Source organism: Falco peregrinus, chromosome 4 (assembly GCF_023634155.1).
Source record: "Falco peregrinus isolate bFalPer1 chromosome 4, bFalPer1.pri, whole genome shotgun sequence".
Lineage (NCBI taxonomy): Eukaryota > Metazoa > Chordata > Aves > Falconiformes > Falconidae > Falco > Falco peregrinus.
The window spans coordinates 102,384,207-102,409,826 of NC_073724.1; the positions used below are offsets into that span (position 1 = coordinate 102,384,207).

General features: G+C 41.5%; 2 protein-coding genes and 1 long non-coding RNA gene across 11 annotated transcripts in view; 2 read left to right on the forward strand and 1 right to left on the reverse strand.

The window, feature by feature from the left end:
- IFT88 (intraflagellar transport 88) overlaps positions 1–8,792 on the reverse strand; it is a 57,052-nt gene extending 48,260 nt beyond the window's left edge. Inside the window, exons 1-5 of one of the 7 annotated variants that reach the window (XM_055803200.1) lie at positions 8,653–8,792; positions 4,551–4,734; positions 2,177–2,270; positions 1,096–1,158; positions 291–347 (exon numbers count right to left, since the gene is read on the reverse strand). In XM_055803200.1, coding sequence (XP_055659175.1) covers positions 291–347; positions 1,096–1,158; positions 2,177–2,270; positions 4,551–4,570 — 234 coding nt within the window. In that variant the 5' untranslated portion in view covers positions 4,571–4,734; positions 8,653–8,792. Of the gene's footprint in view, positions 1–22; positions 1,159–2,176; positions 2,271–2,859; positions 3,396–4,550; positions 4,735–8,652 lie in introns of those variants that run through there. The other 6 variants (XM_055803202.1, XM_055803203.1, XM_055803199.1 and 3 more) reach the window with 6 other exon arrangements.
- On the forward strand, positions 8,746–10,957 carry LOC129784400 (uncharacterized). Its single transcript, XR_008747113.1, has 2 exons — positions 8,746–8,831; positions 8,933–10,957. It is a non-coding gene; the product is annotated as an uncharacterized LOC129784400 (long non-coding RNA).
- An 819-nt stretch (positions 10,958–11,776) lies between these two features.
- The window catches only part of CRYL1 (crystallin lambda 1), a 62,052-nt gene continuing 48,208 nt past the window's right edge, over positions 11,777–25,620 (forward strand). Inside the window, exons 1-2 of one of the 3 annotated variants that reach the window (XM_027789097.2) lie at positions 11,777–11,951; positions 14,785–14,892. In XM_027789097.2, the coding sequence (XP_027644898.1) occupies positions 11,920–11,951; positions 14,785–14,892 (140 nt within the window). In that variant the 5' untranslated portion in view covers positions 11,777–11,919. The remainder of the gene's footprint in view (positions 11,952–14,784; positions 14,893–25,620) is intronic. The other 2 variants (XM_013300687.3, XM_027789092.2) reach the window with 2 other exon arrangements.

Below are 25,620 nucleotides of genomic sequence, written 5' to 3' on the forward strand. Positions count from 1 at the left end.
TGCAAGAAAATCAGGTTAATACCTTGGAATCTACTACCTTATGCAGTACAGAAGTTGATTTGCAGTATGGTTTGGGAGAAAGAGAAAAAAAAAAAAGAGGAAAAAAGTCAGTAACCATGCCTTGACCAGGTGCATTATTGTGAATTAATTAAAATTAACAAATACATGTAGTTCACTGGAAAGACATACTCAGATAAGAAGAGCTCACTTTGTGCAAGGGATTAAATGGCAAATTTAGTTTTTGGTAAATACCTCCTTTTCATTAAGAATACAACAGAACAAAAACCTACCCCAAATCCAGTAGCTAAAGGTCTTGAAGCTGATGTACCAGGAATTTTGGCTGTCACCTGAGTGGAAAAACACCCAAACCCCAAAAAACTCCCACCAATTAACACCTATATGCGTTAACTGTTAGTCTTTCTATATAGTTTCTATAGTGAATTCACAGAAATAATGCTTCAATTGTGATAGAAAGGATTCTGATTGTAGTACCAGATTATTCAGGCAAAGCAGTAATATCATTTGGTCAGTTCCAGCTCTTCTTTAGACATATAGTATGTACTTCTGAAGTGCAGGTGCCAAATTTATACCTAGTTTTGAAAACTGATTAAGTCACAGCTAAATTAAGGTAAGAAAATTAATATAAATTACATGAATATGGAGGGGAAAATTGTCAGAATAGTAATACTCAGATTTCTAAATCCAACTGTCTAGTATGTATCTCAACCTTGTAATTGTATGTCAGAGCCAGTAATTCTATGTATAGAATATTAAACAAAGTCCTTTCAGAACATATCATTTTGCTTTTTAACAAGGTTTTATCTTGTTTTATCAAACAAGAATACACATTTTCAACCAAAGTTCCTTGTTTGCTCTAGCTTAACTCCAGAACTTAATGGAACTTGTGCTCTGCTAATTTTTTACTTATTTTTCATACAAATAACTAAAGTCTGTATCTTAATGTTAATGGTAGACAAGAAAAAAAGAAAAAAAAAGATACAATGTTCCGCAGACAAGTTTGTATCAGTGCCAAAATTACAGCTCAGGTTCTAGAGAAGGTCTACATTACTGCAATGTATTTTAAAAGGTACTTACAGGGGGTCTTCTACCATGACTTGTTCTTGCTGCCTGTTGAAAAGCTACATCATTTTCTAAATCCTAGAAAAGATAAAATAAAAACATCAACCCTTTTAAAACCACAACACCCAAACTCACAATTTCAGAATCTTAGGACCACTAAAAGCAGATGGGTAAAAAATTAACTCTTCCAAAAATAGTTGACCTGAAGATAGCTGAATGATAGGTTTTACTGACAATAAATAACAATTATATTATTTGGTCTCTTTTTGGTATTTTACATTAAGAAATGTAAAACCTCATTATTCTATGAAAAATAAAAACACACTTCTCAGTAGAGGTTGAGTGATAAGATGTAACCTGAAAATTTTATTTCTGTCCAAAAGCTTAGTACTAGCACTATTTCTAAATTCTAACACTGATGCCTGTCATGCCAATACATTAAGAGTTCTCATATCCCTAAGGTCACACTGCAACTACCACGAACTTGGCATTGGGATTTCATACAAGATGCCAAGTCTTGCAACAGTGGTCCTGCTTTGAGCAGGGTGGTAGGTTTGGATCAAATAACCCCCTTTTGTTGTTCCAATGCTACTACACCAGCAGTTGCCAGAAAGTGGTCTGCAGGCTTACCTTAAGTCTCTACCAATTGCAGAGACCTGCAGGACTCCACTCTACTGTTACCTCCTTCAGCCGCAGCACAGCAAGAGATCAGAGACCTACCAACCAGTAAGTACCCTCTTTTGTCAGAAAACCTCCTGCTGCACACTGTCTGGGAAACACCACATTGAACATGCCTAAATGTGAATATGGCCTTCAAATAACTAGGATTTTATACTTCGTAGATTCTAACCATTACAGCATATGAGAACTGCTACAAAAAGCACACAAGTGTTTTGTTGGAATAGAAAACTATCAAAGAAATAACTACTCAAAAAGAGCCTGGTGAATCTTTATATTAATTTCTTGCTAAATAAAGAAAATTTCACTTCAAAGCAGTAGTACATTTGTACATTACCATACCCAGATGTTCTTATCTTGTACTTAGAAGTTACAATCTTATGGATGGGAAAAGATGGGAAACAGTAAATATTTTTACCTCTGTGTCAAACGTGGGATTATAATCATTGTAGCCAGAATAGAGATCGTCTTCATCAATCTCAGGAGCCAGATGCACATTTTGCATCATTTTTCTGTGAAACATTTAACATGCCAAATGTTATCTCAGTGGTTTTATATATATCTTTAAAAATGTAAAATATAAATAATAACAAGGTTTGCCCAAGTTCAGAAGAGCTCCAATTTAATTTTAGTTTTTAAATCACTGTCTTTAGAATTAAAAATAAACTACAATTTGTCATAAAAACTAGGATTCACCTATAAAAAATGGTAAATGGCACCATCTCAGAGAGTTGTTTTGTTAGGTATTTATAAAAATGGTTTTAAAGATATTTATCATTAAAACTAAATTATCTTATCTGTATTACTTTTAGGACAGTATCTTTACATTCTCAAATAATCCAGATTGAAGATAACCCTTTCACATTCTAAAGTTTGCCTTTGTTATTAGGCCAAACCATAGCAGTCTCATGAAAGACAGTTCTTCCAGTCTCAAATCTTCCTTCCTTCACCTGTGTCTGTGCATCAGCACAGCCACAACTATTTTTGACACGCAACGTCCTTCATATGATTCAAATGGTTATTGCAAACTAGAATTAAAGAAGCCAGGGTGCCAATGTCTTTCTTCACAAATACTTCAGTGTCTAGTAGGGCTGCCCTCACTTAGCGTCCTCAGTGCGGGAAAGACCACAGAGGGGGTCCCTCTTTGCCTGGCTACCTATCTGCATAAAAACCTTAAGGTAACATTTGATGTCACCTGTATCGCAAAGCACACGCCCTTTCGCGAGTCAGCCCTAGCCAGGACCAAGCGCTGCGCACCCTGCCGAGGGCCGGGCCCGCTCCAGCGGGAGAACGTCCGCCGCTGCTTCCCGCTGGGCCGGGGCCTCCCCCGAGCCGCACACCGCGCACCGCGGCCCGCAGCCGAACCGCGGGTTTGCCGGGTTTCCTCAGTCAGCGCCCGAAGCGGGGCCGCCGGCAGCGACGCGCCTCCAGGGCGGCGGCGAGGCCGCGCTCCAAGGCAAAGCGCGGCGGGCCGGCGAGAGGCTCAGCGAACCAAGGCGACGATGCCAAAGCCCTGACGCGCTGCCACACGGCCCGTTCGCCGGCGGCACACGGCCCGCTCTCTCCGCTCCGAGCACGGCACCGGCCGCCCCAGGCCCAGCCCGAGCCGCGTTGCTACGGGGGAAGCCGGCGGACGCGACCCCCTAATGCACCGCGCCTGGCCGCCGGGGGAAGGAGGGGCTGGCGCCGGCGGGGCGGGGGGCAGGGCGTGCGCGGCGCTGGCGCATGCGCAAAGCGCCTGCCGACGCCCGTGCCCCCCGCGCTGTGAGGGGCCGTCCCTGCGGCAAATGGCGGAGGAGGACGCCAAAGGCTCTGTGCCGCTCCCAAAATTGATCCCATCGCTGTGCTTCTGCTGGCCGCCACGATCGGCTTGGGCATGCTTAGCCTTCGGTTAGGAAAAAGCCAGCCAACCCTCGTTTCGGCAAAAAATTCTGTCCTCTAAGATACCTAACTGCTGGGAGGAACCCCCCACAAATCCAAAATATTTCCATGACCATCTTTTAGGTGGGACTGCTCTGAACTCTCCCAGACATATTTTTTCAGGTGGATTTGTGTTGATTGCTAAGCTAAAGCTAAAATGGGAGCTGAATTTGACTTTTTGCTTGTTGTAGGGCTTACTCTGAACTGATCCTGCAAACATTTAAACATACACTCAATTTCCTGAGTTACGTTATGCATGCTTCTAAGGTGGGAGCCTGTGTGCCAAGAAATAAAAGTTGCCATGTGATGGACATACAAACAAATTTTGTTTCCCACTGTGCTTTCTTCACCTTTGGGAAGAGGCACAAAAGCTACTGTGAAGGATAGCAGGCGACTCAGACTGCTCCGCAGGCTGCCTACCTTTAGTCCATGGGGTAAGGAAAACATAAATGGAAACAAGATCTATTATCTGCCAGACATTGCTGTGTGCAAACAAAAGTCTGTGATATACTGATAATATTTGCCAATTTAAAGGGGAAAATTATTAGGATAAATGAGTTAGTGTTTCTGAAACATTAAACAGCATTCAGCATGGGGGGAAAAGACTTCCCCATAATGGGAAATTTAGGATTACTGGGTCATAGAATAATTCAGGCTGGAAGGGACCTCAGGACACCTCCCATCCTTATACCTAGTTTAAATTCCTTTGTGTCTCTTCCCAAGAGTAAAGCCAACCTGCTCTCACTTTATGGTGAAAGTTGGTATTTTATTCTAGAGATTTGCTATTGTGACAGATAAACAAATCTACTATGGTAAAGTAAATGGCTTCTCGCATAGCTGTCAACCCTTGTGCCCAAGCATGTGTTCTATACCTGAGAGTATCTCTGAACATGTTTCTTCAGCTTCAGATCATTGCTGGCAGGTGCCATCTGGAGCGTGGCAGGGCTCCACCAGCAGGCAATGCCATCAGGCAGCAGCCACTGTCTCCGCTCAGAGACCTCATCACAGTCACCACTCACTCTTGGGGTGCTCAGCAACACCTTTTCTTCCAGTTTGCTGAGGAAAAAGGAAAGGCTCAATAAAAGAAGTCAGTAAAGCTTCCCATCTGCCATAGTGTCTGAAACTAAATAAAATATTAAAGGCCCTAATGTCTTAGAAAAAGATGATTCCTAGTAACTTTTTTTACTGCTTTCTCTTAGCTGGTATTTTGGAAACCTGGTCAAGTCTCAGGTGATTTTCCCGCAGCAAATCATTACACTCGGGAAAACTTCCCATGCCTAAATGGGAAACAGAATAGAGCAGGGATCTCTGAACATGCCTACAGTATTTTTGAGAGAGAAAATATTTTACGAGACCAATTGTAACCTACCCCTGCATACAGTGCAGAATCAGTCAGAACACCCTTTTTATGGTCCGGGTTTGTGAGCATTATGCAATGTCAGCGCTTTCTGCTGCTCACCTTCTTTCAGCCTCAAAGTCCTTTCTGAAGAGATAAGGCACAGAGGATATGAGTGAAAGGTCTTTCTACTCTGGCTCCCAACAAGAGAAACAAAGATAACACAAAGAAGTATTAAGACATTATCACTTCTTGCATTAACCTGTTCATGTTCCATGCACGAACCACTTTCACACAGAAACTTTAGACTTGGGACCTTTGGACATGCCAATCTTTATACCTGATGTTTCTGGAATACAAGTATTTCACAGAATAACAGACTTAAGGTGGGAAAAACTTTCAGGTGAATTACTTGAGTTACAAATTATGAACTTCAGCATAAGAAATATATAGACATTTTTAGCCCCCTTTTTCTGCATATGACTCCTCATATATAATTGAGCCTATGGCTTTGAGATTTTTCTGATGGTCCCCAGACACATACATATGTATCCGAGCAGCAGTCATGTTCTGTGGCAGGATCCCTAGCTCTGCTACCCAGCTTGTCCATATCAGGGACCTGGGTATACTGGTGCCCAACATATTCTAATGTTTCAGCCCAATTATCTAAGGCAGTCGAAGGCATCATGATAAGGAGGCAATGCATCCATCTTGTAAATGTGATGATGCTGAGACACCACTGGAATCTGACCATGTTCATATTACCAAACTGTCCTACCCTCCAAAACTGGGAGTATACATGCAAACCAGCTATTGTATGGTCCCTGACCATACTGAGAACTGTTTGGGAGCATGATAACTAGCTAACACTGTAATGGGCTATTTTAACCCCAGAGACAGACAGCTTCAGTGTCTGGTCCATAGGAGCACGCTGGTCAGGAGTCTGGGAATACTTCTTGGCCTGGCTCCTTAGGCCTGTCAGTCCAGCTGACGGCTACTTCTGACATTCTCACAACAACATGAGAGTCTCAACAGACTCTATATTTCTAAAAGCTGTGTCAAGCTACAATTATTTTTTTCTGGGGCTATGAAGTATAAATAGAGCTTAATGCATGAAGATTTAACACAAATCCCCCAAATCTCAGGATCCTTTGTGGCAACATGGGACCCTACTCATGGGTTGTGATTATAAGACATGTTCTAACAAGATCATGCTACAGGAAGAAACCCTTACGACGTAAATGTCTTTACTGGTGTTGGCTAAATCCAGAGGGCAACCTGGAACATGAAGGTGGAAAAAAAAAAAAAAAAAAAAAAAAAAAAAAGAAAAAGAAGAAAATTTAGCATACAGCCCCAAAAATGTTGTATGCTGTGAAATCCTGATCATTTAAATTTGATTAAGTCAGCACAGTCACTAAATGAAGTTGTTCCAGTCTTTTCCCATCTGATTGCTGCCCTAAATCAGTCCTCTGACTGGCATCAAGTTAGATGCTTGTGCAGCTGAAGCAAACTGGTTTATGATCAGGTTTTTCTTCAGTTACCTTTCAAGACATGAAGTACCTGATCCACTGAATTCAGTGAAAATTTATGGCAGATTAAGGAGACCATGAAGCTATACTTAACAGTACTAATTTCTTTGCCTTTCAGTACATGGTAAATTTGTCTTTTTGCAGTGGTAACATTGCAAACAAGGATTCAGACAAACTGTTCCAGGACCTACTGACTTGGGTTCAGGGGTTACTGGCCACTGTCTGCCTGTTATAATCACTGTTAGTGTGTACCTTACCCTTGCTCTGGCCGTTTAACTGTTTGCCTGATCGACCCCTAGTTGGTGTTTTTAGAGAACAGTCTAAATTGAAAAAGTAATTCTCCCATTATAATATTTAAAAAGTAATTTTTAGCATTGAATTCTGGACTGACCAGAAAATCTGCACAGATTTTCTGCTGTCATGCAGAGACCCTTCAGCTAGCTCAACTGCCATAAACAGTGAATCTGCATTTAACTACTCCTCTGGGAATGAACAGATCTTATCAGCATACCTCTAAAAATTACTGAAGGGAAAGAAAATATGGAATGCATTTAAAATTAAAGCCTTCCTAATACTTAACCTTTCTAAACTTTTTTTTTAGTTGAAAATTTAAGAATTTAATGGCAATTGAACTTAATGGTAACTAAATTTATTTTGAAGACAATTAAAAAATTAAAGCCTCAAATCATGCTCTTCCTACACTTGAAAATTCAAACTTCAGCTGTTTAGTATTTTGCTGACTGGTCTATGTTACAGCCTTGATACTCCAGGCTCACTTATCAACAGATGAAATGTTGTAAAAAGAAAGTAACTGCATGTTACTTTCCTCTACTATTAAGTGTATGAGCAGTATGGGTGTTAGAATCTTTGTATATTAGCTGTATATATTTCTGTACTGTTAAAACCACATCTCTATAGCACTTTTTAACATAAAGTTCTTCCAGTTATTGTTTCCCAACATAGAAACAGCAAGTTAAAGAAGCCTTTTGTCTCTTGTAGGAGATTTAAAAGGCAGTTTTATGTTTGCGATCTCAGAGTTGGTGCGCATAAGCATCTATAAATTACATTAAGATAATTCAAGTTAGAAAATAAAGTTTCTAGAGCTACTCTTGATGCGATAAGTACAAGGATCAGATTTTTTTCAGGGTTAGGTTCTTGATGAGGATGTAATTAGGTAAAAATATTTTATGGAGTTATATTGAAAGTTTTTAAAAGAGCTATTTTAAAACAGTTCTAAAGGTGGAAAATATTTGGTGTAGTTCCGCTCTGAACATCAATTTACTATATAGTCTGTATTTAGTAAAGAAGTAAATTAATTTACACAGAATTTGTAAACAAACAAAAAGAATAGAACATCACTATGAAAAATACATATGTTACAAATAATATATCTTGTAGTTGGGAGTTAAAAGACATTTGCAACAGGAAAATTATCTTGTTAACAGGTATTTTTACTGTTAAAGAATATAATTCCATCTAATTTTGCTAAATCATATTTTTGTAATATCTATTTTACTACTATTTAATTTCTGATTCCTGTAGATACCTTCTTTAAAAATTAGCACTTTAGCAGTATTGGTAGTATTTGCATCAGACCATTTGCACTGTGAAATCCCACCTAAATTAACTGCACAAACTACTAGCAATAATTAAAACGATAGTTTTAGTTGTAGCATAATTTTAATATAATCACTAGTTATAGTTACAGTATGCAAACCATTAGTTAGAACTCTACAGAATAGGAATAAAGTTATTAAAGGTATAACTTTAAGGTATTATGTTTTCTGAACCATTAGGATCATAGTAGCAATGTACCACAGCCCATTACAAAAGAAATGTACGTTGTTTGCTCTGGTAAGCAAGTAATGCATTAAACCAATCTAATACTTGACAAATGTGAACTATGCCTCTGTTTCCATCCCATGCCAAAAGCTCAGGCTAAGACACTGTTATTTTAGAAGCATACAATTCCTTTATTTTCTGCAAGGTGGAATTAACATCACCTTCATATTGCACCTCCTAACAGCTCACAGTTAATGCTAGTTATTTCCCCTTGTTCATGACATGCCTCTTTTATACCATCCTGCTCCTCCCCTTCAGTAAACTCACCACCTCTCCACAGCCCCTCTCCACAGCCAGTAGCAGACTACAGCTCCTCACTGGGGCAGTGGAGGAGCATGCTCAATAGAAAGAGACTAAAAGCAGGGAGGGATCAACTTTCCAGCTCCCAACACAAGTTGAGTCTGCTCGCACTGCTGTTGGACTTAGAAGAAAAATTATATATGTTGGTGAGTGAATATTTGCTCCACTTGGGCCTCTCCTGCTGCCAATACAAGCCCTGCTTTTCATTCCCTAATGCAGCTGAGGATCTTTTACCACATTGTTACAGGTTTTTGATGTCTCTGGGCTTAGGGTACCTTCTGCTCATCCCACGTGAACTGCAGAAGAGGAAGGGCAATCACTGTCCCTTGTTTGTGGAGGCTGTAAGTCCTGGGCCTAAAAACTCTTATGCTATTACGCAAAAATGAAACTATGCTTTTTTTTTTTTTTTTTTTTTTTAAATCATGTTTTCTTCCCTTGACTTACAATTTTGAGAATTTAATTCTTTATCTTTTTGTTGGGGTCTGCAGCGGGTCTGCAGACAAGTTAGTTGACTTCAAAGACTTAGCCGTGTACCTTTAAGACAGCCACAAACTGTCAGGTATGTAAACAGGGTGTGAAGAATCAGAGCTTAGAACCGCAGCATACGGGCACCTACAGCAACAGCAAATAGCAAGCAAGAAGGAGGACACAAAAACCTATCAAGGTCTAACACCTGCACTGTCTAAGATATACAAATAGTTTGTATAAACAATAAAGGCCATTTTGTCTGAACCTAGCCACGCAGACATAGTGTTTCTTTTCAGTCCGCCTCAACTTTCGTCACCGCATCTTTTCCTTTTTTCTTGCAAATTACACTCTCCACTTGTGATCTGTTCAGTTTGGACTCATAAGTGTGTCTGGTCAACACAAACATTGTGGAATATTGCCACTGTCACACGCTAATCAAATAACTGATCCAAAGCTATGTGGCTTTGTGACTAATATGTGGATTATAATAATATAGTTCAGATATCATTGCCACTGGCCTCTTGCTTTGCTCACCAGCAGAACTTAAAGGTGCTCTAATTATCACAACTATCATTAGCTCTCAAACCTCTGTAGTATGCCTCCTGCAGAGTTTAACTGAACTTTTAATTCTGCTGAATCCGTTTGTCTATCTGTAAAGGCTTTTGTCTCTAATAGTCTTATTACTTAAGACAACTTAAGGTACAAATACACATCTCAGGAGGTAAAAGATATTAAAATAACTGATAAGTACTTCCAAATGGGAGAGATTGTGAAGTTATTCCGAAAACTGTTTCCAAAGCTCAAGAGACATTAATTTTATGTTCTAGGATTGTAATATTTTTTTTTAAGTAAAAGCTTGAGTACACAAAGTAAGTATACATCAGTTGCTTCAGTTATACTTTGGCTAGACAAAGGTCTTTGTGTTTGTAATGTGTGCTAAGTCGTGCCATTTTGAATTAGTCTTCAAAGGAGCAAAATTGGTACTTGCTAAAATCATAAAACAATGCTTTCTATGCCAGCCTACAGAAGCTATGAGCAGCAGAACTGGCACTGTGTCCTGCATCCTTCTCTCCCACTTTTTAAAGTCTTCCTGTTGGCCCAGTTATGACCACTTTGCTCCACCTACATTTCCCAGCTACTGGCAGGTCTAAGGTTACCTTTGTGGTGTTAAGGTCAGGAAGTCAGGGAGGTACTAGTTTGGCTTTCCACCTGCTATCCATTGAGTAGTTTTCATGAAGCCTTACGGAATTTATACTTTGAAATTTCTGTTTCCTTGATAAATGTGGTTGGAATTAGCAAAGTGCTGGTAAGGGGGATGGACGTCAAAGTGATTATATGGTCTTTCATTATATTTATTTCTTGGAAACTAGAAGAAATGATAGCCAAACAAAGGTTGAAACGATAACAAAAGCTCACTGAACTTCATCAGTAACTATGAAACATTGATTCTGGGAGCAAATGTATTATCTTCAACTTTTTTTTTTTTTTTTTTCAGAAAGCCAGAGAGACAGAAAAACTTGCAAGTATTTCTCAGCTTTGTAAAGAGTACAGTAATATAATCTTTGATAATAACTAACTTTGTTAACTTTTGTTTCCTTTCAGGAATATCCAGCATGATTATAGAGCAATATGCAAATGAAAAGCAACTACACAGAATTAGAAAAAATTGGCAGCATGCCAACAGGAACAGTAGATGTTGTAGAGCAGCTTAAAGAATTGTGTTGACATTGTAATACATTTTTGCACAGTTTTGAAAACTTTTTCTACAAAAATAAAGGACAGTAAAAATATTTTTAACTCAGAATTCAAGAAGAAAGTATTTTTAAGAATAATAAGGCCTTGCTTAATGTGAAAAAAGTATGAAATTAAGTTTCAAATTTGAACTTTACTTTGGAAATCATTTGTGCCCTTGTCAAAAAATAAAGAGGGCAGTGGGTTTGATGTATTCTAGTTGTTTTTGGCCAAAGTGTGCCCGAGCCTTTGCATCTCCAAAGGCAGCTGTGAATCCCAAGGCCTAGATTCTACAGGTGTGTTTCAGGTTCATCAGAGCTCAGCTGGGGGTACCTGGAGCCCTTTGGTATTACATGGCTGCAGGGGCCTGCCCACTTTAACGGCTGGGTAAAGTCGTGGCCGTCACCCAAACCTTTGCCATATCCCACCCTGAAGTGGGTACAACAGGTAGGCCTCCTTCCCGGCAAAGGCCGCTGTCGGCCCCTCATCCGGCAGGTGACCCCCTCCCCTGGCACCGCTCGGCCCAGCCTGAGGGCGGCCATGCCGGGCCTGCTTGCCCGCGGGGAGGGCGCCCAGGCGGCGTTGCCAGTGCTGCGAGTTCGTGGGGAGGGCTGTGCTGATACCGCGAGCGATGTCTGGGCCGGGCTCTCCCGGCCTGTGGAAAGCGAAGGGGCGCGCCGGGACTCGCCTCAGGTGAGAGCTGCCGGTAGGTGAGCGGGGGCGCAGAGACCTGCCTGCCCCCGTGGCCGTGCGGGGCGGGGACCGGCAGCCCGCTGGCAGCGGGGCCGCTCTCGCCCGGCCGTGCGCCGCCTCGGGGCGGGCTCTTCCCGCCTCAGGGAAGCTACGGCCGCCGGGCGGCTCAAGTAGCGGTCACTGAGGGGCGCGGAGCCAATCGGAGCGCTTGTAGCAGGAGCCAATGGGGGCGGCCGTAACATGGCGGGAGCCGTAGGTTGAGGGGCGGGGGTGTATTAAGGCAGCGCTGGCTCTAGCAGCACCGTGCCGGCTCCTTGTCCCGCCTCTCTCGCCCCCGCAGGCATGGAATCCTCGCAGGTTGCCATCATCGGCAGGTAAAGTCTCTCCTCTGCCGCGGGTAGGTGCGGCGCCCAGGGAAGGAGATGTTAGGCCAGCTCTGGGAACGGGTGCCCGGGGACGTGCGAAGAGGCTCGGGCGCGGCCTGGCCTGCGGGAGCCGCGTTCGCCGACTCAGCGCGGCGGGGGAGGCGCTCCCTCAGCCAGCCTTGCCCTTACGGGCGTCGCATATAGCAGCGAGGGGCTCCCCGGGGGTCTGGCCTGTGTAGCCCGTGCAAGGGAGAGCAGGGCTGGGGTAGGGGCAGGGGAGCAGTGCTAAGGAGGGCTGGCAACTGCGGGGGGCTGAGGAGCCGGGGGGATGCACCTGTTTGGGTCGTTAGAAGGAGTGTCCTTGCTTCAGCCTCTGACAGCTCTGTGCTACTTTAAGCAAACAAACAAAACCCCAAAAAATGAAGCAAGCGACAAACCAGCATCCACTCTGCTCGAAGTCAGTCACCCTGTAGGTCTGAAAGACTGCTGCCCTTTTCCACTGCAAGTGTTCTGTGTAAGTGCAAGACCGGAGAGATCTGAGCACAGCTTTAAAAATCTGTTTGTCAGCTATGTCAAGAAAGTCCCAGGTTTCTCTTGGGCATGCCTGCAGTGATACATTTTTATCACAGGATACAGTGGCATTTCTGACCTGTGTGGGAATGCATTGTTTCATCCTTTTCTTGGCCTAAACTTCCTGAAGTTCTTTATTTGAACAATAATCTTCTGTGGGGAGAATATGTGCCAGCGAGTAACAGCCCCCTACGTACCACTATAACTTGGTGCTGGAAGTGTGGGCTGCAACAAACTTTATTAGCAAGACTGCTTGAGGTCTTGGAATGTGTCTCGGCACCATCTTGTGATGGTGACGAAGCTGGTGCTTAGTGGTGGTACTGGTAGAACTTTCATTCCCCATAGGTGTGTGAAGGGTCAGGAGAGCCAGGCTCTCGCTCTCTGAGGCTGCTGTGGCACAGGTGCACTGAAGGCAGAAAAACTGTTTATGGTAGCGTCTGCAAAAGTTCTGTGAGCAGATCTGGTCAGTAATACTTCATCGTTGGGCCCAAAATGACAGCACTTAAAGCATCAAAAAGCACTGTGTTGGGGTCAAATATGCTAACATCAGATTCTATGTTGCTGTTGCGTAGGATGGACTAACAGCACGGGTCTGATACCTACTGTTGACTTACTTTGTGCACTCTGTAGTTCAAAAGAAAAACAAACCCTACAATCCTAAAAACTTGTATTAAAATAAAAGAAGCTCTTTTTTTTTTGGGGGGGGGGGCTCAAACACTGATTTAAGGAAATTTCATTTAAAAGTGCAGTTTGGGAGAGATGATCCTAATTTATAAAGATACTGGTAGCTCAGATGTGCTTAAGTGATGTAAATGCTCTTATTTTAGAAATGCTCTTATTTTAGAAATACTTGTTAGCCAGGAGGCTATAGTAGGTAACAAACTTTGACCCATACCTTACCTTTTCCCAAAGTGTGTTGGTTCTGTAGTTTGCCTGAGAACTGCTGAGGTCTGAGCTTACTACAGTGGTGTGTGGTTTTTCTTTTAAATGGTAAGTTTTGAGAGAGAACTTACTGTCCACTTAAAAGGTGAAATTTTGCATTTAGTGGGTTTTTTTGTCTCAGTTTCCACTGATTTCTGCTGTTTCCTGAAACTTCCTGTTTTTGTTTTTGGGGTTTTTTATATATATTTAAAACAAAGGCTGAAGATGTTCCTGTTTTCCTACTTTTCTCATCTGCCCTATTGGTTTATCTTTGACTTTTACTTCTCTTTTAAGCCTTTATTCATGCCCAGTGGCCTTATATTTTCTGATTGCCAGAGGTTGCTTAAGTTTCATGCTGCAAATACAATTATCTTGGAAATGCCAAGAAATACATGTAATTATCAAAACTCCCACAGTAACAGTCATGGGTATGGAGTTCTGCTATTATCTCTTAAATGGAATTTATTTATTTTTTGTAATCTTAGGTTATTTAGGCTTCTGACACTGTGCCTCAGTGCTTCCATTTGAAGAGGCTGATGCCTGCTATAAATCTAATTAAAATCTGCATTGCTGTGAGAGATGGGATAAAATTGTCACTTCCTGCAGGTTTCCTCTATGTATTTCTTAGTAATGTGACTTCACCAAAAGATGTAGGAAGACTGTTCCTGTATGCTTCCAGCATGGTAAAATGCTTTGCCTAAAAATAAAAAGTAGTGCTAGAGGTGGGTAGGTGGAAAAGTAGTATCAGACCTACATTTGCTGGGACTTTTTTTTTTTTTTCCTTTTCACGTGCTTATGGTACTTCCTGAATTGCTGAGGACCCATGACTTCAGTAGCTTAGTCTTAGGTTTTCTGATCGTCCCTGAAGCAGGATCCTGAACTGCACCAAAGGACTGCTGGTTGTCTTTAGACTATGAACTGAATGAATGAGTTTTTAATTAAAAAAAACCCAAGAAACACCCCCCCCCCCCCCCCCCCAAACCCTTAATATAAATTCATATACCAGCTCCAGGTTAAGACTAGCTGACAAAACTGTTTATACTTGAGTCCAGCACCCCAAAGTAGTTGTTCCTGCTACTTTTTTTGTAGTATTGTGAATTTTTCTGTCCTCTGTGGTTTTTTGGTTTTTTTTTCTTTCTCATTATCTCTCTCCCAGCTCTCAGAGAAGCTGTTACACAGTTAGCAAAGGATATTTCTCTGTTAGAGAGATTTGTTTCTTATCAATATGTAAACAATCTCATAATCAAATATTGAAGAGTCCAGGCTTTGCTTTTCTTCTTGCAATGCTTGTCAGACCTCCTTCCTTGAAATAAATGCTTTTTTATTAATTAGCTCGTATTTTTCCTTTCAGTGGACTCATTGGTCGCAGCTGGGCCATGGTGTTTGCTGCTGGAGGCTTCAAAGTGAAACTTTATGATGTTTCACATCAGCAGCTGACAAGTGCACTGGAAAATATTCGGTAGGTCACCTGACTTGAAATGACTGGGTTTGTAATGAAACTGTGGGATTTCTGTAATCATGAATGAACAGTCATATTGTACCATTTGAGGTAGCATAGATTTTAATCTTTGATGAAGGCTTTAACTTCGAAGTACAGGTCCTGTTAACATCAGAAGAACTGTGCTTCCCATATCGCTCAGTGACTTTTCTGAAGAGCACTTTAATTCTTAAGCAATGATTTAAGAGCTTGAGTTTAAATCCAAATTCTTGAAACATTGTTTACCGTGATTAGGTTATCTGTAGGCAGAGTTTAAAATACATGAACATAAGAGTTTTAGCATAGAAAGACAACAAAGACTCTTTCAGAATGGGTTGCTGAAGAACCCTGGTACATTTATTAGTATTTTATAACTAGAATTTTTAAATTCTTAGTATTTTTTGAGTCCTAGAAGAATAGGTTGCTAGTTTCACTAAACATGCAAATACTGATCAGTTGTAGTAGAGGCTAGGAAGCATCTTTATAAAGAGCAGATTTGAGGGTGTGAACATGAGAACAATCACACTGGTTCAGACCAGCAATCCTCCAGCCCTTTCTCTGTTGCCTTGTGACACTATGGCTAAAGCCCCATGCTTTTGGTACATGACAGAGCTACAAGTTCAAGTCCTACCAGTCTGCTCCCTGCCCCCAACCTTCAGTGCCTAGAAGCTGCTTATGTATTCAGTAACTCTAGATTTCTTCCAAGTATTTCTCTAACCTTCCTTTGAACCTGCGTAAATGCTTTTGCGTCCTTGCCAAAGGACTTTGTGTTCTGCAGGTTTACTACTAGCTTCGTGAAGAGCTATTCCCTTTTGTTTGTTTTGAACCTGGCTCCTCAGTTGCTTTGTTTGGCCCCTAGTTCTTACAATAGAAGGATCAGTGTCTGGTTGGCCCAATTCACCCTCTTGCTGGACCTGGAAATACTGTTTTTCTATGCCTGTGAGAATGCATTTTTAGAGTGGTTCTGTGCACAACCTTATTATGTTGCTGTATCAGCATTTAATGCTAAAGTTCAGGTTGCTTCATGATTAGCATTGACCTAAATGTGTCAGCCCTCCCTTCATGATACCTTGGAGTGAAATGTGTTAGCTGCTGTGTGTTGGCTCCTATGGGGAGTAAGCTGCACCTAGAACAGGGTTGGGGTGCATTGCACCCTGATTGCTTTCTTTAACAAGGCATACAGCAAGGAGGAGTGACTGCAGGAGCCCCTTGTAGGTCAGTCCCGAAGTTAAACAGTGTGTGGTATCTAGTGAGATTTGCTAAAAAAGGCTTGATAATGAAAGAGGGAGAAATTTTTTTTTTTCTTTTTTTCCCCCACTTCCCCAAACCTTTCCCTCCAGGTAGGTGTTAGTCAGACTGAAGATCTCTGTTGCTACACCTGGATGACAGACGCTTTTGTTTTTTGCGGAATTGCCATGATGAGATTCTGGATTATTGCAGAGGGGACAGTTTTGCAGTCTATATTAATGAAGATGGGACCAACCCCAACTTCTTGTTTTTGAATAACAAAATGAGGACTTTAGCTTTCCAAAGTTTTCAACTTGGAAAACTGAAGCATAAAATGTTGTGTCAAGTAGGGCAGAGTGCTATTTGGATGCGTCTGTACTGTCCTGTGCCTGCAGGTGCTGTCCCACAGGAGTTCAAAGCAGGTTTTGCCTTTCACATCAACAAGAACAAAGCAGGTGTTCTTAACTTATAATTAACTTGTGTATCTTGGCTGTTGTAACATCCTAGTTAAAAAGCCTTGTTTCAGGACAACATAGTTTTTATGAAAATACAAGGTATGCGGTTTCTTCAACCAGTATTTTAATGATTGTATCTACCAGAATATGGTCAAACTTGAACTTTGTCATGCTGATTTCTTAACATACAACCTGCAGTTGAGTTGTAAGCCTTTGAGTTACTGGTACTATATTTGTGTAAGAGCTGGAGCCTGAGTAGGTAACAAGGACTTGCTGGAGAGAGCAGGAGGGGAATGCCTATTGGAGCTGTCTGACAAAGCCAACTGCTGGGTACTTATCTGGACTTGCTGGGATTTGTCTTTTTTTTTCCCCCTCTGAATAGCAAGTACTTTTAGGGAAGTTTTTAGGCTTAGGGGTTTTGTGGGTTATTTTGTTTTAGTATTGAAAAGTACTTGTTCCAGTTTAGGCTGCAATCTATGAACTTTTAGTATATGGAGGTACTTTACATATTAAGGAGAAACTGGAGTGTGCAGAGAACTATTTGTAGTTTCCCTTTCCTAAATAAGTGGGATTTGAGTAGTAAACAACACTTACCTTCTAAAAGAAGATGATACTACTTTGGCAGAAATAATACTTAAGTATTTTTTAATGTGATTGATGTTTAGTACATTGACTTGTAACTTACAGCCCTTTATATAAATTCAAAACATCTCAGGCTTCATTAATTCAACTCTCACAAAACAGTAGGTGGGTAGCAGGGGTGGGTAGTCCTGCAAGAGGACTGCAATGAATCTGGGATGGATCTACAATAATCACGAGAGCCTCATGTATCTTTATGGAAAATCTGAAGTGTACTCTGTAAATTTATCCAAAGCATTTTGTTATGGGTAAAAAACATTGAAGCGTGGAATTTGGACCTACTGAAACAGGTGGAAGTATGTATTGGGTTGCTACAGTATCAGTAGACCAGATAGAGAAAGAAAAGGAGAGTGTGTTTACTAGGGCCTAACATGGTGCCATGGATTTACTACCTGTCTGCCTGTTCTCAGACACGTGGTAGTCAGTGCCCTGACACACAAAATGACTGCACATTGGATTGAAGAACTGGGTGTACCAGTGGCATTATTAACCAGTGTCTGTTCTAATGGAACAACCATTTCTTCCAGTGAAGAAACAAACTAATGAACAGCTTTATGCCACACTTGACTTACTGAATGCATGCTGTAGTAACCCACCTTGGAAAATGTAACTTTCTGTATCCAGTATGCTTTGTTCTGAGTCAATGTGATTCTGATTTGAATGCAAGATTGCTAAACTTTAAAATAATGAGAATTAGAAAAACAAGTAGTACCCAGTTCCTGAAAGTAATCCTAAAACATAGGATGCATAAATGTTTTAGCGCATGCCCCCCCCGCAAAAACACATTTATGATTCTTGCAATATGTGAACTTTTTCAAATAGTTACTGCGTTACTGTTCTAAACATAATTATGCTGCTGATACAGCATTTCCACTGTAATTAAACAATCTTTATTCCCCACCCCCCATGTAACTGGTGTATGTTTTATATAGAACAGTTTTTGTATGTAAATGAAAGACTACTGCAAAAGGAAGAAGTTTAGTTGAATCTCTGAAGAGGACACTAGAACTTGGATATTTGTGCATGCATTCTGTGATTTCTTTCTAGAAGTAGATGCTGGTTAAATACAGTATTTACTTGAATACAAAACTATCTCCTCCAGGACACAGAAGCAGGTAACTGTTTTAAATGTATAAAACCCAAACAGTTGTATGTGTAAAGGCTATAGCTAACTTCAGGAAAAAAATTGTGGAAGATCTCAGGATGTAGTTTGATAAAATACAAAGACAAGATTATTTTTAGAAAGACAAGATTATTTTTAGAACTACTTTATTATATTCAACTGCGCTAAACAGTAGATTTATACTAGAAACTCTTTTCTGTCTTCTCATCCTTCCTTCTTTTAGCCTTAGTAGAAAAATTTTCTGGGACAGGTTGAAGTTGACTTTGTGAAGTGGTAGTTGTATCTAGGGATATGGGCACATAAAATTACTATTGCTACTTTTATTACATAGATATATTACATCTCACTTATTATCAAAACATGGAAATATTTAGTTGGGAGGGAAGCAACTGTGACCCTCTCATTATTGAATAATAGGGACCCTATCCCCTTAATTTAAAATTAATTAATTAAAATGAAATTCTCAGTGAGTTCTGCGCTTCCAGAATGGACTTGTACAGAAGTCTGCCTTCTGGGAACTCAATATATAGTGCTAAGGTTGCATGGTACTGAACCTAAACTCAAAAGTAAGGCTGTTCAGTGAGAATTACTTGTATGTCAGCTTTATCTGACTATAGGTTGCTCTTCTGCATGGGTCAAGGATGTTAGACCTTTAAAGTGCTGGAGCCAAGTGGTCTTGAGATCACAATATTCTACTTCCTGTCATCTTTACTAGATATCAAGTCCAATAATATTTATGACTAAAATAATACTTAAAGTGTAGTATTGCACTAAGCAACCTCAACTTTTTTGTGGTGTAGGAGCACAGTTGCTATGAGAAATGAACAAGGTGCAGGAGACAGAAAGAAGGAGAATCACCCTGCCGAACCCCTGGCCAAGTGAAGTACTTCAAGCATTCTGTACTGTTGTGAATGGGGTTGTGAAACTTGAATTGTCTGAGGTACGGCAGGTCATAAGGGCAAGGAAGTAGACTGTATCTGTGTCTATGAGTTTTTTTTATAGCCAGAGCTTTGGAAGACATCCCCCATAACTCAGGTTCATCATCTTTCTCATTTCAGGACAAGACTATTGTTTAGAAAAGACATTTGGATGCACATGAATTCTTGCTGTGTGATGCCCTCTTATGCTTTGTATGTATAAAAAGGATACCAGCTTCCTGGGTTGGTTTTGTGGCGTGAGGATGCAGGCTTCACTCTCCTAGCTTATGGCACATTCCACAGCCATGTGGTTAGGAGCTTTCCCGAGCTGGCTTCCTCTTACATAAAACTATCAAGGAAGACCTAAGCCAAGCTGCATTACAGTATTGATACAATACAGAACAGAGACGGTATCCCCTTTGAGGGGACAACTTCTAACTAGATGATCCTTTTCAAAGTTTATTTTGCTGTTGAGTGCCTGACACTGGCGTATCGAGCTTGTGCTAAATCATAGGCTTGATTCTACTTTTCCATTTTATTTCTGCCTGTGTGCCACTCCCCCACCCCACCCCCCAACCCTGTGCCCCGAAAAGTGCAGTCAGCTAGCTAGAGAAAATTGCTTCATTTGCAGAACTAACTAGAGAATGTGTTAATAGGCTTTGGAAAGGATAGATTCTTTCCAAAGGTTGTGCCTCACCATCCTGTAGTTGAAAACAACTCCAAAGGGAAATGTTGTCTTTTCACCTCATTCCTGTGTGGCAGTCAGTCCCCTGGGCAGCTAGGATCTATGATTTAAATAAGACTGATCTTCCTAATTACAAAGTAGTTGAGAACAGTCGTGTGCTGACACTTGACTGGTATGCAGAAGTAACAGGTTGTCCAAAAAGCTGGTGAAATCTCCATCCCTGAGGGCTTGCAAGGCTTAGCTGCACAAAACCAAGGCTAACCAAATCTGGTATTAGCAATGTTTCTGCTGCAGGTGCAAGAGACTTCTCAGGGCCCCTTTCAGCCCGTGTGTCTGTGGGAGAACCAGCCTGAAACCTGGGTCTGCGTGGCTGGAAGCAGGGATGTGAATGGTCGGTCTCTATTTTAGGTAACCTTTTCGTCTTGAACCTAAACTTAAAACACACACGCAAAAACCCACTGCATTAGGAACCACAGAAAATTCTTCCTAGCAGGAAGGTTTCCTGTCATAAACTTACCAGTTCTGATGCCAAAAGGATTTTGACAAACCTAACAATTAAACTTATTTAGCTCACTAGATTTGGAGACAGCATTGGAATTGATCCTTTAGGGTAAGAAGTGACTTGTGGTGAGTTGCAGACCCTGCTCAGACTCTGCAATGTTGGCGACTCTGCATTTACCATGGGGGAAGAACATTGTGACCGTAACTGCCTATTTCTGTTACTAAGTCTTTCCTCTTGTTGCAGCATTCAGTTTATGTAATGCCACTATAGATGTCCTGAGAGTGCCCTGGCTGGAAAACAGTTTGTGTTGGATAACTTTAGGAGATCTCAGAACTTCGATTGGCTTTTTTTTCATCACTGTCCTCTTACGCCATGTCCTGGCTCCTCTGTAGTCCTTTGCTTTGTGCCTCTTCAAAACTGTGTCAAAGGCGGATGTGCAACTATCCCTCTTCAATATACTACCATTGCTATGGATGAAGTGCATTTGACAGCTCCGAATCTCTCTTGTCTGGACAGAAATATACATAACTTTTGTGCTCCAGCTTGTACTGCTGTTTCAAGGAGACTTAATATGTAATAACTCTTCCATGGTAGTGTGTTGTATGCTTACCTTTAGTCTGGGAAAAGCAGGAAGAGGGAAAGTGGTTACTAACTCATTCAGCTGACAGATTGCAACTTGGTATTAGCAGCTTACTATTTGGCTGTTTCATGTGTGGACAGTGAGCTGGTCCCAGTGTCAGGCATGCTTTGCTGCCTACTTGATCTGTTGTGTCTCAGGCTAGATATATGCCACCGGTGATGTTTTGTTTGTTCTGTGGTTTTTGTTTGGGTTTTTTTTGACATGCCAACTACCCTCTCATTTATTAGACAGCACTAGATGGTAGATGACTAGTTAATGGTCCTAGTCTTTAGGCAATGATAGTTAGCTGAAATTGTGAAGAATAATATTTGTGTCCTCTTCCCTGCATTCTCCTTGGTGGTGTGGGCAGTAAGTTTGTGATTAAGTGGTCTTTCATCTTGCAACAACCTGTGCTGAATACTGTGGCTGCCCATTAGTAGCTGTAGATAAAGGTAAGGCACTGAGGTGAAAAAAATGTGTTAAGTGATAGCATCACTTGCAAGGTCCTTCTGTAAAGGATTTTAGAGTAGGAGTTGTAACCAAGAGCATTCCAGGCAGTTTATGTGATCAGGTATGTACTATAGATTGGGTGCCTTATCTTGAAGCAAATACTGTCTCAGTTCCCGGAGTAGTGTTGATATGGGCAGTCAGGTACAACAGTAAAACTCTGGAGGTAGACAAAGTGTGAGGTCTAAAAGGAAGTAGTATTTTTCTCATGGACGTGACTTCTTGATTCTTCAAGGACTGTACAGGTATTGAGTCAAATTCTTCAAGCTACGTGTACAATAAAACTACAGAGCGAAGTCCTGTGGTGTGTGCTGTGGACACGACTGCAATGACCTCAGGCTGTGGTTGTCCTCAGGGATGATCACCCTGAAGTCTAGGCTGCCTTCATCATCCAGCACAGGTCAGTGGCGCACTGCTGTATCTACAAACTGGTCTGGTTTGTGCCTCAATCTATACCTATCAGGGGATGCTCCTTTTCTCTCCCCACCCTTTTGCGGTAATCTGATACCCTAGGGGAATATGAAGAAAGTTCAGCATTGGGAAGACTTACAATTAATTTGTGGAACAAAGTAACCAAAATGTCTATAAATATATTGAAGGATGCCATAGGAGAAAATTTCCTGGAGAGGAAGGCCAAAATTGAAGTAATGCACATATTTCCTATCCCATGCTTTAAATAATCGTACTAATTTTAAATAAATGGCTAACATGAAGATTGGTGGTGTTAACAGGAAGATTTTTGTTTAGGAGGAAAAAGATCAGTTCAGCCTTAAGTTCCAAAGGTTGAAGATGGTGATTTTGCAGGTTGATTAAGAGATGGTGTTCACTGCACAGTGTAGTGTGTAATGGATTATGACATAGTAGCAGAAATGATGGCAGGGTCGTCACTGGCAGAGCAGGTAAGGTATAGAACAGGAGATAGTTGCTACAAACTTCTGTAAGAGCTTGTGGAAGAAAACCAGAAGCTAGATCTCTTAGTCTGTGAGTCTAGCCTTTTTGAATCCCTGAGTTACCTGTCAGACTGGTGTTTCAGAGGACCAGGGAGAATGAGACAAATGTAGTATTTGCACAGAAAACGAACAAGAACTTTACTGTCTTCTTCAAAGAAGAAAGTAAGTAAGTTGCGGTCTCTTCAAACTTAAATTTTGGTTTTTTAAAAGCAATATACAGCCTATGAGCAAAAGTATGGTGGATTTGGGCAGGAATACCTGGGAAATGAACTTCTGATGAACGTATAGTTAAGACCTTTTGAATTATTGGCTCCTTATCAATTATTGGTTCCTTATCTTGCCTCACAAGGAGTGAAGGAGCCAGAAGTTTGGATACTCTAGCTTGGGTGTACCTGTTTCTTTACAGATGAAGCACTGGCACCTTTAGTGTGCTAGACACCCTAAGTCTTGGATGGAACTTCTGCCTAGCAAGCTGTGGTGTACCCTGGCAACTTGGAAAATGGAGCTGAAGCTTCCTGTCTTCTATCCCTTGCCATGCAGGTTGCTCAAGAGGTAGAAGCCTGTGCTTTCCAGCCATCCATTTGCTGTGTCATTAAGAAACCAAATGAGAACTTCTCCAGACACTTGATGAGTTTCCTGCTGACTTCTGTGACTGTTTCTGGGGGGATGGGGGTGTGTCTGAGCACAAATTATTATTTGTCCTCCTTGAAGTACTCTTAAAAGAAACTTACTAAAAGGAATTTGACTAGGTTTGGGTAGGAAAGGTCTAGGTTTTTGAGCCTAAATGCATATTTGAGAAAAGAGGTAGAAGGCTATTAATGGAACTGCCCATCTGTTTTGGACTGCATAAATTGCGAGAAATACTGATTTTAGTACCAAATGTAAGGGACTCCAAGGAAGCAAACAGGACAGACCTGAGCAATGTCTAAAAAGTGTATATGACTCTTGGCGTAGTTTTCCAGTCAAGAATTAGTTGAACCCTTTCAAAGCTCTTGTCCAATGTAAATGGAATGCAATGCCTCGTTGTTTACCCAGGTGTGCTCTGTTTAAGAGAGTTAAAAAGTCATTGTCCATGATCATCTCTGGAGAAACAAAAATAAAGAGGAAGTGTTAGAACTTGCAGTACATAAATTATTATCTGGAGTTAGTTGCTGAAGCAGCTTATTAAGAGGAGAAAGTTAATGCTTGTAGGAGTTAGCACTGTGTGTGCACATGCATGTGGATATTTGTTGTTGATTTTGTTCTTCCCAAGTCCAGAATATGGGTACATATTGGTCTGGAAGGTACACTGTCACCTTTACTAGCTTCAAACAGAGCCTCTGTTGACATCTTACTTGCTCCCAAGTTATTGGAAAACCTTTGATTTAATATACAAAGTCTATGGTGATCTGAAGGTATTTGTTTGTTTTGACTGTTGTGTGAAATCAGGAGCAGAACTGCTGTAAGCATTTTTGGCTACTGCTAAGTGGCCACTGGGTGCTCTTTACCTTGATATTTAGTGGGATTGCTCCCAGGATGAGGTATTGCTGCTCTGGGTGGGTGTGAGAGATGTATGTTAGGAAGCTGTTTTGTTTGCTGGGAAACAAATGTTCTTTTTTTTTCTACTACTCGGAGTGGAAGAAAGGACATCAGAGTAACTTACAGAGCTACAGATGTTTATGACTTACTAATAAAGCCAGGATAAAACTATCAGAGCTTATATTCGCTGTATTCTTGGACACAACACAACTATATGGATGCTGAAGTAAATTTCTGATTCTTTGGAAGTTAATGATAGATCTAGTGAGCCAGTTCAAGCTTAAGATTTGAGGGCTTGGTGAACCTCTGCTGAGATATGGCTTGCTTCTGTATATTTCAGTGGGAACTGGATTGTCTTTAAGTCCCTGCAAACTTTCATCTTTGGCTGCAGAATACTGTGGTCTAAATGTCTCATCTAAGCTGTATTCTCTTGGGGGGGAAAAGTAGGTACTTCTATTATAAAACAAGATTCGTTCTTGAATACCTAAAAAAAATCAGACAGCTGCACCTGAAACAGTGCCTCGCCACCCTCACTAAAGAATTTCTTCAGAATGTCTAATCTAAATGTACCTTCTTTCAGTTTAAAGCTGTTCCCCTTTGCCCTATCACTACATGCCCTTGTAGAAAGTCCCACTCCACCTTTCTTGTAGGCCCCCTTTAGGTACTCGAAGGCTGCTCTAAGGTCTCCCCAGAGCCTTCTCCTCTCCAGGCTGAGCAACCCCAGCTCTCAGCTTGTCTTCACAGGAGAGCTGCTCCAGCCCTCTGATCATCTTTGTGGCCTTCCTCTGGACTTGTTCCAACAGGTCCATGTCCTTCCTGTGCTGAGGACTCCAGAGCTGAATATGGTACTCCAGGTGGGGTCTCACAAGAGCAGAGTAGAGGGGGAAAATAACCTCCCTCGACCTGCTGGTCATGCTTCTGTTGATGCAGCCCAGGATATGGTTGGCTTTCTGTGCAAGCACATGTTGCTGGGCCATGTTGAGTTTCTCACCCACCAACACCCCCAAGTCTTTCTCCTCAGGACTGCTCTCAATCCATTCTCTGCCCAGCCTGTATTTGTGCTTGGGATTGCCCTGACCCATGTGCAGGGCCTACTACTTGGCCTTGTTGAACTCCATGAGGTTTGCACAGGCCCACCTCTCAAGCCTGTCAAGGTCCTTCTGGATGGCATCCCTTCCCTCCAGCATGTGAACTATACCACACAGATTGGTGTCATCTGCTGAGTGTGCACTCAATTCCACTGGCCATGTTGCCAACAAAGACATTAAACAGTCCCAGTACCAACCCCTGAGGAAGGCCACTTGCCACTGGTCTCCACTTGGACATTGAGCCATTAACTGTAACTCTTTGAGTGTGACCATTCAGCCAATTCCTTATCCACCAAGTGGTCCATGTGTCAAATCCATGTCTTTCTAGATTAGAGACAAGGTTGTCATGTGGGGCAGTGTCAAATGCTTTGCTCAAGTCCAGGTAGATGATGTCAGTTACTCTTCCCTTATCCATCAATGCTATAACCCTCTTGTAGAAAGCCACCAAATTTGTCAGGCACAGTTTGCTGTCAGTGAAGC